At 44.0% G+C, this 15,807-nt stretch overlaps 1 protein-coding gene across 1 annotated transcript in view; it reads left to right on the top strand.

The window, feature by feature from the left end:
* Nucleotides 1-15,807, top strand: part of LOC124594418 (solute carrier family 22 member 7-like) — a 148,588-nt gene that overhangs the window by 15,176 nt on the left and 117,605 nt on the right. Inside the window, exon 3 of the mRNA XM_047132792.1 lies at nt 11,791-12,018. Within this exon, the coding sequence (XP_046988748.1) occupies nt 11,791-12,018 (228 nt within the window). The remainder of the gene's footprint in view (nt 1-11,790; nt 12,019-15,807) is intronic.

Below are 15,807 nucleotides of genomic sequence, written 5' to 3'. Positions count from 1 at the left end.
GACATGCCGCCGCCGTCACCCCCCCCCCCCATCCACCTTCTCCAGTACGCCGATGACACCACCTTCCTTGCCCTTGCCCCCACCCTGCAGCGCTCCCAACACCTTCTCCAATCCCATCTTGACCAGTTCACCACTTGGTGCAACCAGTGGTTGCTCAAGCTCAATCCCTCCAAAACCCAGGCGATCATTGTAGGTAAAACCACCCCTTCCTTCCGCCTCCTTGATTTCTATCTCACCTTCTATGGCCGTCCTATCACCCTCACCCCCACCCTCAAGCACCTTGGCGTCACCCTCGACCGTCGCCTCTCCTGGACCCCCCATCTCCGGACTATCCAAGCCAAGGCACGCTCCCGACTCCGTCTCCTCAAGCTCCTTTCCGGCCGTACGTGGGGTCTGGACCCCTCCACCATCCTCCACACCTATAAATCCCTCATCCGCCCTATCCTGGCCTGGATCTCCGCCCCCCCTACCTTTTATAAATCCCTTCAAATCCTTGAACACCATGCTCTCCACCTCGCCTATCGCATCCGTCTCCCCTCCCCCACGCGGATCCTGTACGATCTCATTCCGTTCCCCCACCTCCTCCTTTTCTTTGAAAGGATACAGATCCTGTTCACCTCCCACAAACTAGATCCTCCTCACCCGCTTGTCTCGCCCATCCTCTCCCACCTCCGGCTCCTGCCGAAACTGTATTCCCATGTCCCACCCGGTCTCCCTCTCTCCACCCTCCTTACCCTCTCCCAAGGTGGCATCCGCCAGCTCACCCTCCCTGATGATGTCCTCCTCCCCTCCATCTACCCCTCCTATCAACTTTGATCCTCCCCACCCCCACTTCCTCTGCCCTTTCCTTTAGGCACCCTCCCTCCCTTCTCTTTCCTTTTCCACCATCCCCTTCCCTCACCCCTCTTCCCCCAGGCTTCCCCTCCCCCTTCCTCCCTTCCCCCTATCTCTCCTGCCCATGGCATCTGTTCTCCCCTCTCCCTCTCCCACCCCCCCTCCTCCTCTCTTGGCAGGTCCCCGGACTCGTACACAGTTAGTGAACATTCGCGCGCCAGAGGTCAATGCCTCATGTTTCTGTGTGTGCTGTTGTTTTATGCTTAAGTGGTTCAGTGATTCGTTTTGTGCACCTACGTTCACGTGTGACAATTTTCGTCTATGTATGTTGTCAAGTGTCTGAACAAATTTTATCTTGGACTCTACACCCGTGAACGGCTCCATGTATTTTAAAAAGTGTTTGTCTCCGTTTCTTTGTCCACCATTTTTTTTTTTCTCTAGTTGTCTCCATTTGTATCTTTTGTGTTTCTCTGCGGCCAAAGAGCGGTGTAGTATGCTGCTGCAGGCCTGTCTGTACACAGGTTTAAAAATAACAATAAAGAAAAAAAAACACTGCTACTATCTACATCCCATCTAATACTCCCATTTCCTGTGATTTTCTCATCCACGTCTCCTGTACATTTCCCAACTACAGTATATTACTCCCGCTGACTTTAACATCTGGCGGTGGTGTCAGTTCTTAACTGTGACATTGTCCCCATCCCACAGTACACTCTTTGGACATCTCACTGCAGGAGTACTCGACCCAGCTAGAAGTGACAACCTACCTTTCTTCCTCACCATATTCTACACACTACCTCGTCCTCATGCACTCCATCTCCATCCGAAAATGGTCCACGACTACTCCCATGCCAATTGGAATGCCTACCGCGAATCCATAGATACCTAGCTAGTAAGCCACCTGCTAACCTTCTACCAATCTGCCGATATGCCCCACGCTACAGTCTTTCTGCAGCAGACCTTTTCAGATGCTATATCCACCTATATGCCTATTAAAGTCATATATGCTCATCACCCTGCTCTCTCATCTGAAGCTGTAGTCCTTCCCTGTGAATCCTATCGTTCATATAGTTCCTTCCTTTGAATTCGTCACCAGGATACACTCACACGCCACCAGCAACTACAGTGACACATGAGAAATTTACTGGCGCCAGACATGCACCAGGCTCAATGCTACACCCAGTTAACTCTTCCAAGTACTGGAAAGCATTCCGCTGACTTACTGGCACCCAACTCATCCCTCACTTCCCCAATCCTTCCCATCAACCTTCCCTCAGCATCCTGTCTCTTGAACATCTTCTCCATCCATGAGGACCCTCACTTTGACTACTTCTAATTTCCTACTGTCCATGAACACACAGATATCACAGTCCCATTCCTGATGTCCAGCTTCTGCTGCTTGAAAAATGTACCAGAAACAGTATTAAACGCCCCAATCACAGCACAGGACATAAACAAGTACTTCACAGAAAACGCAACACATCCTGGTTATGACCACATGGCCTATCACCACCTCAAAGAATGTCCTATTTCCTTCCTCATCACCGTTGCAGCCCTGTGTAACACTACCCTCTCCTCAGGCTACTGTCCAGATGCGTGGAAAATCTCCAAAATCTCACTTTTCCTCAAGCCATATGGAGCCCCCCCCCCCCCCCCGATATGTCCTCTTAACGCCCCATCAACTTCACTCAGTGTTCAGCAAGGTATCTGAATCCATCCTTTCCCATTACATCCACCACAATCTGCACGAACATCCTCTGCTTCCTATTACCCACTGTGGTTTCTACCTTTCCTCTCTGCTGATGATTAACTCCTGAACCTCACCCATCTCCTATCCCAACAAGCCAACAACTTTAACTCCACCATCTTTGTCTCCCTTGATCTAGAGGAAGCATAGAACTGCAAGTGGCGTTCCGGTCTCCCTATCAAATTCCAGACTTATGCACTTCCCATCAACTATGTACACCTTATTACATCCTTTCTCTCCAATCGTCCATCCTATTTCCTTCTTAACAACACCAGTTTCCATACCTTCCATCCCACTGCAGGAGTGCACCAAGGTTCCATTCTCTCCCCTCTCCTTTAACTCTTATACACTGCTGATACACCCAAACCATCTCCTCCAAGACATCTCCTTCAGGATGTTGATGATACTGCTTTCCTCACTTCTATGCTACACTCCAAAAGTCCCAAAAATCCCTCCAAATCCATCTCAATCACTTTACCTCCTGGGTTAGCCAATGGCTCCCTAAGATTAACCCCTCCAAACCGAGGCAATAATAATATGTCGCACTACACACACTTCCTGTCGCCATTGTTTATACCTCTTCGATTATGACCGTTCCCTCTAGGTAACTGATACACTAAGCATTCAGTGTGGAAAGCTCACCTACCAACCATCCTACATAAACCTCACTATAGACTAAAACTACGAAAACTACTAACTGGCCAAAGATGGGGCTACAAACCTCTACTGTCCTTCACATGTATAAATCCCAATCTGCTCCATCCTTTGCTGTGCATGGATATTCGCCATTCCCATGTTCTATAAGTCCTTCCAGATCATTGAACGTCATGCACCCTGCCTCATTTTCTGCATCTGTTCACCTTCCCCACAAGGATCATTTACCAACTCATCACATTCCTGCCTCTCCTAACTCACACTGAACACCTCTCAACAGTCTACACCATCCACAAACTCGTCTCCAATAATCCTATCATTTCCCCTCTAGTTTCCAATCATACATTGCCGCCCCTTTAGCAACCACTAACCCTCCACTACACACCCTCTACATGCTTGCCCAAAGGAATTTCAACCATCTCACCCTTCCAGATCATGAACTACCAGCTATAGGTCCAACCACATAATCCACCTTATCAGGGCTTCCTCTTCCTCCCCTCCCCACATACCCTTACCCCTTTTTACTTTTCAACCTTTCTTTCCCCACCTACTTTTCCCAACAACTATTATTGTCACCAGTTACCCCCTCTGGCCAATGCCGTCTTCTGTTCCAACAGCCACTTTTACCCCATCGCTGCAATGCACCAGTCCTCCATCTTTATACTACCACATTCCTGCCCTCTTATTATCCATAAAAAGTATGTAAAAAGGGATGTCACCTGACAGAGCAGCATTTGTTTTGGATGTACTTTCTTTAAGTGCACACTCACATCACGGTGTCTTTCCTCTTTCTCTAACTATGCCATCTATAGTGATGACATACAGAACGGATATTTGCAGCCTTTGATATGAAATCTGGTCGCCGCAGAGGTTGTCTTTACCATGTACTTAACTCTGACCGTCGAGACACAATGTCAATACTGTAAGAAGCAAACGTTTCTGGAGGACATACTGTCCATAGATCGAGCTATACTGCTCCTGTATCTATGGTTTGGATCTAAACATTCTTATACTACCACATTCCTGCCCTCTTCACCAGTCAACCTTTTCCCTTTTAACAACTGACTCCCTATCCCACGGCAGGTCCTTCCAATTTCTAGTGACAGAAAAGTGCTTCTTTTATGTATCAGTGTTTTGGCAACACGATTTTAATCTGTGCTTATTGTATTCATTTTATCTTTTATTATTACTATTTTTAAGTACCAGTCCAAAAAGGCATCCATCACACATCTCAAAAGTTGCATTTTATTTTTCACCTTCAAAAAGTTTTAAATTATGTGTATATATGTCCACTATTTGTTTCTTAGTTTTTCAACGGCTTTATTATTTTATTGTCAATTCGCTGAAAAGCGAGTTGACTGTACCGCTCACAGCCCACACCCCCCCCCCTTCCTCCCGCACGTATGGGATGCGAACAAATAACAAAAGATCGTAAAGAGCAATGAGCTCGGCCCAATGAAGGATGCACTCCGTGGGAAGCAGTGCATGGATGATGCAGGCGTTATTGTCGACCAGTTGAGTGGTACCACGCGGACATACAGGTCCTGCCAGTAAGGCCTTTGCATTGAATGGAAATTATTTTGAAAAATAGGGTTTTGTAATCAAAAAGAGTGGCGAATAATATGGTGTATTGAAATCCTATATAATACCAATATGCTTCGAGAAAAAATGGCATTACAGTAATAAAAAGCGATAAAATAGAACACGACAAAAGTCAGATTGTTAAAAAGAGGAAGAGTTAAGAGACAGTAGTTGACATATGCTCGAGTGCCAATATGTGTGTTCTATTTTACCTCTTTTTATTACTGTAATGCCTCTTATACGTTATAAGCTCATTACAGACTTCAACTATTGTATCCCCCCTTTATTTTACGCTGTTCAATTAATCATTGAAAACTAGCGTATATTAATCATATTAGTGTACATTAATCATTGAAAACTAGTGTGTATTAGCGACATCGGGTGAACGTACAACAGAAACATCTTGTGGCTACTGTACAGCAGCTTGTTTTGAACAGTAGTGCTACTGACAACATGACTCGTGCATATGCTGTTATTTATATATATTTGACGATGCTGGTGCTGATTTTGCATTTAACATTTGACGATGCCACTTTGGCTGCAGTATATTAGAACTTTGTTTTTACAAAACAGGTATGCCTTTTCATACTTAAAGCGCAGAAATGCATATATATGTCAGTAGTACTTTTCATTATGGTCTATTTACTGTTTTAAGCTGTAGACAATCTGCGAGTGTATTTATGTTTTTCCCATTTTTTGCTGCACATCTAATGATGGTCATTATAGACCGAAACCGGTAATCTGTTAACAAAAAGTTTGTGACCCTAGACGTAAATTAAAGGAAACTTTTATATATACAGGTCACTGTTTTATTCGCGACAATGTCGCAACTTTTAGATCACTTACGATTGAAATAAATAGGAAGTACAGCGAAGCTAAGGCTAAATGGCTGTAGGAAAAATAAGAAGAAATCGGAAAAAATGATCGTAGGAAGGACTGACTCAGCATACAGAAAAGTCAAAACAACATTCAGTGAAATTAAAAGGAAGGTTGGTACCATTAAGAGTGCAACGGGAATTCCACTGTTAAACGCAGATGAGAGGGCAGAAAGATGGAAAAACTACTTTGAAGATCTCGGTGAAATTTGGAAATTTGTGGAAAGTTCCTCTGGAACCAAACTGCTGAGGTCATCGGTCCCTAGACTTACACACTACTTAATCTAACTTAAAGTAACTGTAACTGACACTAAGGACAAGGACAACACACACACGCACCCATGCCCAAGACAGGACTCGACCCACCGATCCGTGGGTGGGGGAGGAGGGCGGGGAGGGGGGAGGGGGAGGGAGGAGGAGCCACTCGAACTGTGGCAAGGCGCCTAGACTGCACGGCTACCTCGCGCGGCGACCTCTGTGATAGGGAGGACTTGTCTCACGATGTGACAGAAGAAATTTGATTCGAGATGGAAGGCATAAGGGATCCGGTGATAAATTCAGAATGTAGAAAGAGCTTTGGAAGACTGAAGCCCAAATAAGTCAGATGGAGTAGGTTTCATCCCAGTTTCTAAAATCATTGGAGGAAGTGACAACCAAACGACCATTCAAATTGGTGTGCAGAATGTATGAGACTGACGACATATCATCAGGCTTTCGGAAAAATATCATCCATTCAGTTCCGAAAATAGCAAGAGCAGATAAGTGCGAGAACCATCTAACAACCAGCCTAACAGCTCATGCTTCAAAGTTGCTGACAAGAGCAATATATAGAAGAATGGAAAAGAAATTGAAAAACTGCTAGATGACGAGGGCTTTGGCTTTAGGCAACGTAAAGGCACCAGAGAGAGAAGCCCTGATGTTGCGCTTGATAAGGGAAGCAACACGGATGAAAAATCAAGACACACTCACAAGATTGGTCGACCAGGAAAAAGCGTTCAACGATGTGAAATTGCGCAAATGTTTCAAATTCTGAGAAAAATAGGAGTAAGCTACAGGAAAAGCTGAGTAATATACAATATGTACAAGGACAAAGAGAGAGCAATAAGACTAGAAGACGAAGAACAAAGCGTTCGGATTAAAAAGGATGTAAGACAAGGATACAGTCTTTCGCCCCTACTGTTCAACCTATGCGTCGAAGAAGCATTGACGGAAATAAAAGGAGGGTTCAAGAGTGGAATTAAATGCAGGATGAAAGGATATCAGTAATAAGATTCGCTGACGATAATGCTGTTCTCAGTGAAAGTGAAGAAGAATTACAGGATCTGTTGAACTGAATAACAGTCTAATGAGTACAGACAGGGAATGAGAGTAAAACGGGAAAAGGTAGAAGTAACAAGAAGTAGCGGAAATGAAAACAGCGAGAAAATTAACATCAAAATTGGTGATCACGAAGTAGGCGAAGTTAAGGAATTATGCTACCTCGGAAGCAAAATAACCCATGACAGACGAAGAAAGGAGGAGATAAAAAGCAGACTAGCAAAGGCAGAGAGGGCATTCTCTGCCAAAAGTATGAAACGTAACACTTAATCTGAGGAAAAAAATTCTGAGAATTAACGTTTGGAGAACAACATGGTACGATAGTGTACCATGGATTGTAGGAAAACTGGAACAGAAGAGAACCGGAACAGAAGAGAACCGAAGAGTTTGAAATGTGGTGCTATAGAAGAACGTTGAAAATTTGGTGAACTGATAAGTTAAAGAATGGAGATGTTCTCCTCAGAATCGGAGAAGAAAGGAAACATACGGAAAACGTTGACAAGAAGAAGGACAGGATGGTATTGTACGTATTAAGACATCTGAGAATAATTTCCAAGTTCTATAGGGAGCTGTAGAGGATAAAAACTGTAAAAGAAGACAGAGATTGAAATATATCCAACAAATAATTGAGGACGTAGGGTGCAAGTGCCACTCTGAGATGAAGAGGATGGCACGAGCGAGGAATTCGTGGAGGGCAGCATCAGACCATTCAGAAGAGTGACTAATTAAAAAGAAAGTACAGAGTGCAGAATCCACAGGTGGATGTTTATATGTGAAGTCTGTACCCATTGCAGATGCTAGAAAACATTTTATGAAAGCCCAGTGAAACAGGAAAAATGAATGTACGACACAGTTAGCTGCTAGATCTCAAGAGGTTCTTCAGCGACGTGGTGAATGCCGTTTAATGTGTTGACAAATTTCATTTGTGATTTATTTGTGTGTTGTGACATGAAAGTATCACTCTAGTGTACCTCTGCTTAGAATGTAGCGTCACGTTTTTTTGTGACGAGGAGAGGGGAATGAAAAATTATATCGGTACCTAGGTGTCTTGCCGACTCTCTGCATTTTGGTTTAGGATTTAGACAAGAGCATCGACACGAAGTTTGTTGTTCATGTGGGCTAGCGACCAGGAGCGGTTTGCCACCATCTCCTAGCCTGTGGTCAGTAAATTACTGTGACAAATATTTATTCCGCTATCGAGTACCTCGGGTCGTGAGCCATGACTCTATTCTGCTAGAAGCCATTTTGGCAGCTTGCGCGCCCAACGTATGAGATTTTTAAGTGCCTGCGACCCTGATGATGTATACAGGATGTGGTGTCATTTTGGTTTGGTTATTATGAGAGAGAAGGTAGATGTTAAAACCCGGCGCAAGCACGTAGTCCACTTCCTACGGGTCAAATATAGGGGTTCACTAAGCTTAAAATCCCATCTAAGAGGCGAATGACCAATAACTGTGTCGCTTATACTCATTTACTGACACACTGTGGACAGGCTTGCAATTTAAATCTCGCCTTTGAAGCGAACTGTGTCGATCAAGACGTTGCATCACTGCCTCTCCTCCCTCAGCCAGCCAAATACTCACGATGACAATGTCTTCTATCGTCTACGTTCAAATCGACAACCAGTGCTTTGAGCACCACTGTATAAATGTGCATTAGCGACAACAGCAATAGGACTGCTTTTGTCCATGGAGAATTTTACTTAACGTAGGGTTCTAATGTGCTTCTCAATAACTTGATTTTGTTATTATGTTATTGTACAACGTCGGTGATGATAATTCACGTTATACAATGTTGCTTCAATCACGCTGCATGTCTGCAGACTGCGTGGCGATCCACAGCTGCTCATCGAATATTAATCTGAAGGAGAAATTTCTAAAAATGTACGACCCTTAGATAGATCTGAATCATGGAATACGGCAAAACAGGAAAATAAGAGATTCGAAGCGTTTCAGAAGGATACTGAAAATTAATTGGACTCGAAATATAAGAAATGAGGTATTCCGTAGACTCGACGAGTACCTATTAAGCGTCGACCGCTTTTGCACAATCTGGTTAACGACCTAACCAGTTAGAAAAGCTGCGATTACCAATGTCATGCGCTCCATGAAAATTTCAACGCCAAACGCGAATGACTAGTAGTTTCATAGTACTCATGATGACAAGTGGATTTACGTTCAATTCGAAAATCACCTTTAACTCTTGTTATCTAACACGAAGGATATTAAATGTCTACGGTATTCATGAGCAGCTACTTTTGCCAGTGTGTGAACTTTAATCGATGTGACGAACTGTTTTGTTCAGGATATGGTTTCAAACCCCTGCACCTAAAATCAACGATAACTAAGCAAAGCGTTCGTGCCCGACTTAGACTCAAACGCAGCAAGAATCGTGATTAATGGTTCAAATGGCACTGAGCAGTATGGGACTTAACATCTGAGGTCATCACTCCCCTAGAACTTGGAACTACTTAAACCTAACTAACCTAAGGACATCACACACATCCATGCCCGAGGCAGGATTCGAACCTGCGATCATAGCAGCAGCGCAGTTCCGGACAGAAACGCCTAGAACCGCTCGCCCACCGCGACCAGCGTGATTAATGACTAGTCACAAAGAGAAGGGATGTTTCTAATGTTTCACCAGTATCAGTTAGCAAGTCTGAACTTGTAATTACATGACAAGGGTTACTGTACTGGACGGAGACTCATATACAGCAGTTATTATCCCTATCAACTAACCACCAAAGATATTGAATATTGTTTCATTCACAGGTAGCAAAGTGTGTGTGTGTTCAAACTTAAAATGATGTGAACTAAAGCTTTGTATTGGATATATTTTAGAACTCAGCACTTAACCAGATTGTTAAGTGAGCGTAATCAAATATCAGATATCGTATTTATTCACCAGTAGCGAGATGTTTCAAGCTGAAACGAAGAGATGAAACATTATTACTGTACGGAGAATCGAACGTGGTACCTATCGCCGTTATTTTTTAGCCACAAATAGACATTAAATATCGTTACCATGCAGCAGTAGTGAGATATACACACTTTTGAACTAGAAATAACATGCCGCAAAGTTCTGTGCTGACAGGGAGTCGAGTCCTGCAGACGTCATCGTTCTTGACTACCAGCGAAGAGGCGTTAATTGTCAAATTATTTTCCACCAATAGCTAGGAGTGGCGTGTTACAACTTTAAACGATGTAATCGAAGGTGGTGGCTCTCTTTCGTTATTGTTGACTAGGCACGAAGAGCTATTAAAATTCAGAATTGTTTTTTCACGAGTAGTTAGATGTACTGCTGGTAGAGCTTGAAATGTCATTATGAAAATTTTTGTGCTAGATCGTTATTATAATCCCGATATGCACCTTTTGTGGAGGCCTTGAGGACTTTGGAATCTTTGTGAAACAACTGAGCGATGGAACTGAACGTCTGAAGTTCTTATAAAATACGAAATACGTACCCTTTGATCTTACCTGACGATTGGTTCGTTAACTGAACTGAAATTTCTAATGTAAGAAAGATTATTGGTGACTGAGTTTCTACTCATGGCAACTTTAGTCCCTGTCATGAGCGAATATAAGCCGACTCTGCTCCAGTCGACAGTGAAGGTTATCATATTTAATCGTGATTTGCAACCATGGAGCTACCCCACGTTTTTCACTTGTCGTTACCAGATATGAAGGGAGTCTGTTCGTGCTGGTTAGAAATCGTAGTCTGAAGTGGGAACCGAACCCATACCATCTCGCATACCAAACTAGGATCAATCCAACACACCACTCAACTCCACATTAGGCTGGATCACCATTTTGTCATAATGGAAGATGCGCCTCACTGGATAAGAGTTAACTATTCACAAACTCAAGCTGATTCGCTGTGATTACAATTAAAAATAATTGAAGTTCATCCGAAAATACCTATGGAGATCAAAAATAGTTCATGATGGTAAGCTAGTTGTACAAGTTCTTCATTTTAGCTATTTAGTCTGCAGTACGTATGTTTTTGGATAGGGTCCGCCTTTAGCATAACACGATTTTGTTTTTTTAACCCAAATATGTTTCACTGCAGCTGCAGCATCTTCAACGGACCGTATCCAAAAACATATGTATTGTTAAAGCAAACACGGAAAAAAGAGCTTCAGCCCCAAGCTGATTATTAGTCTGCCGTGTCAGCTATGACAGTGGCACGCAGATAAAACTACGTGCGTAACAAAAAAAGTACAGTAGAAGATTAGAGACACACCTCAAATTTATTCGAGTTCCATACAGAGCAGTGTTCTCTAGTGGTCTCTTACAGTGACCATTTTTTATAGACAAAGGACTGTACCGAAAAGAGATTAGAGGACCCGCAAGGAAGTTACATTACGTGGGCTGCATGCATATTAGGCGGAACCATTTCCAGTTGTTTGGATTTTTTAGAGCGTGATGGTACATATATAAGGTACCACCTTCATGAAGCCACCTGCGAGGCGCACTTTATAGCACGCTTCTGGTGGCTGACAGTTCTCGCACACTATAGTTGGTGTGAGATCTTGATCCTGTTTCCCCAACCGCATAACAGCATATTCGGAAAGTTGATATGCTTCATAGTTCTTGTTCGTCCTTCGACTCCAAATGTCCGTTCCGTGCTTAGAAATTTCCCACAGCTGAGTTGGTCTATCACTTGCACTAGATTAGCAGGAGCAAGGCAAGGGTTCGAGACCGGTACTGACACAGTGTGTCAGTTGTTTTAATGTGCGAGGAGTATTTAGTCTCATCTTCCTTTCACCTTTTGTTTCAGAAAGGAAGACAACGCGTCTTTCGAGAAGTGCCTGATGTTCAACTCGAGCAGCGACGAGCCCATTCCTTGCCAGCACGGCTGGGACTACGACCGCACGTGGTTCTCGCGCACGGCGCCCTCGCAGGAGGACTGGGTGTGCGAGGACGAACTCAAGGTGGTCAACGTCTTCTCCTTTGGACAGCTGGGCGAAGTTGTTGGAACGCTCGCCTTCGCACATATCGGAGATATGTGAGTGTCGTCATTACGACAGACGCCATAATTTCCGTTCAGACGCTTCACACTTGGCAACTACTACTGCTGAAATTATAGTACATGTAGTTTAAATGAACACTTTTTCTCTCCAATGGAGCAGCTCCTGTTTGTTTTTCAAATAGCGCAATAAATTGAGACCAGTACAAAGACGTTCCAGTGGTGCTGGTTAGTTGCTTTTGTATCATTCTTTCAAAGAAAGGAAGGAAGATCTGTGTTTAACGTCCCGTCGACAGTGCGGTCATTGGAGACGGAACATAATCTCGGATTACGAAAAGAAGGAAATCAGCCGTGTCCTTTCAAAATGAATCATTCTGGCATTTCTATGGAGCGATTTAGGGAAATCAAGAACTTCCGGATGGGAATTCCAATCTTCGTCCTCCCAAATGCGAGTCCACATTCTTTTGAGACAGATGGAAATGAAATGAGTGTGTGGCACCGGCGGCCGGGAGGTCCAATCCGGGGAAGTTCGGCTGACAACTGCAAGTCTTACTTCACTCGACGCCACATTGGGCGACTTGCGCGTCGGTGATGAGGATGAAATGATGATAAGGATAACACAGCAACCAGTTCCCGAGCGGAGAAAGTCTCCAACCCGGCCGGCAATCAGAACCCGGGCCCGCTTCCAGGGGAAGCGAGCACGTTACCACCCAGCTATTTTGAGACAGATGTCCTCGAAATACAAATTACTTGCAGTAGACACCAATAAATTTTATTAAACTTATACAGCTCAGGAAGTAATACAGTACAAATCGGGTTACGTAGGTGAAAAAAAGGAAAAAGGTGGCTTTTATTGTACTTTAAAATGTACAGGGGTTGGACAAAAATATGGAAACACCACCAGAAGTGTATACTTGAACATAAATCCCGGTGTTAACCAAGCTTGAAGGTTGCGCTGTTGTATTTGACGACGTACGGCACTTGTACAACGTCCTCAATCCGTTGCATGTATTAGTCGTAGTTAGAACAGTGTTGGGTATAGATGCAAATGCGTTACGTTGAAGCCAAGTGAACTCGAATTTGGGCAAACTGTTCATGCTCGTACGGCGGGCGCTTCCGTAATCAGGGTAGCCGATGTGTTTGGTGTTTCAGGAGGCACCGTACCGAAGATTTATACCACACGTAGGTACAGCGGAAGAACACGACCCATTAGCCGCACGGGGTAGCCGTGTAGTCCCGGGCGCCTTGCCACGGTTCGTGCGGCTCACCCCGTCGGAGGTTCGAGTTCTTCCTCGGGCATGGTTGTGTGTGTTGTCCTTAGAGTAAGTTAGTTTAAGTAGGATGTAAATCTAGAGACCAATGACCTCAGCAGTTTGGCCCCATGAGAACTTACCACAAATTTCCAAAAACATCATCATTCATTAAGTTACATGGCGGAAGAAAGTGGATTTAAGTGATCGTGATAGACGGTCGTAGAAGAGAATTGTCACGAAAAATAATAGGACGATATCTGCAGAAGTCACTACAGAACTGGTTGTCGCATTCGCGAACCCTCTCATCACGGAAACAACACGAAGGGAGCTCCATAGGCAGGAAATTTGAGGCAGGGCTGGAATTCGAAAACCACATAGCAGTAATGCAAATATCCTTAAGAGAAAACGTAGTACCGAAACCACAAACCTGGACTATGAAACAATGGAAGAATGTCATTTGGTCGGATGAGTCTTGCTTCATAACTTTTTCAATTTTTGGCCTAGTTTACATCCCAAGAGCGAAATACGGCAGGGTTTCGGTGGTGATTTGAGTACCCTTATATTGGTATTCCGTGGGCCCCATGGTTACTCTACAAGATCGTATTGCTGCGACGAATTACGTGGCCATTGTGACCGATCAGCTCCACCCCAATTAATAATGTTTGTTTCCCAGTAATGCTGTGCTCTTAGACGACAGGGCCCTTTTTCACACAGTTCGCATCGCCCAGGGCTGGTTTTGTGAGCACATTGATGAAATTTCGCATCTGCTCTGGTCACCGCCGTCACCAGATCTCAATATTATTGAGCCAGTGTGGTCTACTTTGGAGAGAAGGCTGCATCATCGCTATCCACATCCATCATCGATGCGCTAGTCTTGGCGTTATTTTGCAGGAAGAATGGTATAAGAGTCCCTTGAAATCCATAGAGGACCTGTGTTTAGAAATTCCGAGATGTTTTGCATGCCAACGGTTTTCCCACACCGTATTAGGCATGGCAATTTGTAGTGGTTTTAGTGTTTTCGTATTTTTGTCCACCCCTGTGTTTTTGTTCGGAAAAGATTTACATTTCACAGCACGGCCTTGAGTTGCAGACTCAAAATTTTTTTTTATTATTATTGATAAAGTGCATCAGTTGTTGCACTCTGAATAAAACTTCTTAGAAATATAGCCGATTTTTTAAAACTAATTCCATAATTTTCATCTACTGTCGACTTCTCTTACTTCTCTATAGTGGAACACATATGCACAATCTTCGTGTTTCTTAGCTCGAATATCATCTATATTACTGTTTCCAGAAGCTCTTTTATCAGGTTAAGAACATATTTGCAGTTTCAGCTCAAACGTTTACATATATTTCGATAATCACATTACTTCATAAATGATGCAGTCATATTTAAAAATAAAATGGAAATAAATCGTTATATGAAGTGACAGTTCAGTGCTTCATGGGTTTAGTATAGTAAAGCCCAATAGGCGATATTCATCACGTATCTATTCAATATGCCTCTAAACGCCATGTTGTACATAAAATTGTAATGAGTCAGCTGTCCCGAGCTACGCAGTCCGTACTCAAGTTGACATTTTTAACTTCTATGGGGATAGACTGCCAGACAGTACTGCATAACTAGCATACGTCAAAAGCTGTTCCAGTCCATACTCCACAACAGTTCACAGTTTTATAAATAATTGTTTCTTATAGTGAAGAAAAACTGGTTCAAATAGCTCTAAGCGCTATGGGATTTAATATCTGAGGACATCAGTCCCCTAGACTTAGAACCTAACTAACCTAAGGACATCACACACATCCATGCCCGAGGCAGGATTGGAACCTGCAACCGTAGCGGTCGCGCGGTTCCAGACTGAAGCGCCTAGAACCGCTCGGCCACACCGGCAGGCAGTGAAGTAGAAACATCGAGAACGTCTAACGAAACAGAAAAACAAGTGGCAGCCACCTATGTTACTGCACTATGTTCGATGGCCACTGAGTGAGTGTCTACTTGAATATACACTACCGGAAAAAAAAATTAGTACACCTAGAAGGCAACGTAACGTCGATTTTGATCTGGACAGCGAAGCCATCTGGGGGATAGTAGATGTACCGATAATGATTTCAACGTCGTCCGCCAACAGACAGCGCAGTGACGTAGCTACCAGATTGCCACATTTGTCTACCCTTTAATAGGGAATGCAAGGCTTAGTGTGGCGCAAACGTATATAGCAAGCAGCTGACCATGCCACGGTGACGCACTCGTCAGCCAACTGGCGAATTGTGGCCTCCTTAGTGAGGAGATCGACCTTTCGGAGGATTGCCACACAAGTAGGATGTGCTGCGTCAGTTATGCAACGATGCTGGTATCAGTGGTCACGAGAACATGCTCACACCCGTAGAGGAGGTTCTGGTCATCCATGCAGCACAGAGGCCCACCAGGATCGTCGTATTGTAAGGCCAGCAGTGGCTGATCGTAAGCTACCACAGCACGTAAGTGAGGGCTTTTGAACCCAGACGTGTCAACCCGATGTGCTGCGAACCGGTTATCAGCAGTGGGGCTACGGGCACACACACGCTACAGCATAGA

The sequence above is a fragment of the Schistocerca americana genome, chromosome 1, assembly GCF_021461395.2.
Source record: "Schistocerca americana isolate TAMUIC-IGC-003095 chromosome 1, iqSchAmer2.1, whole genome shotgun sequence".
NCBI classification, from domain to species: domain Eukaryota; kingdom Metazoa; phylum Arthropoda; class Insecta; order Orthoptera; family Acrididae; genus Schistocerca; species Schistocerca americana.
This window is presented reverse-complemented; position numbering and strand designations above follow the sequence as displayed.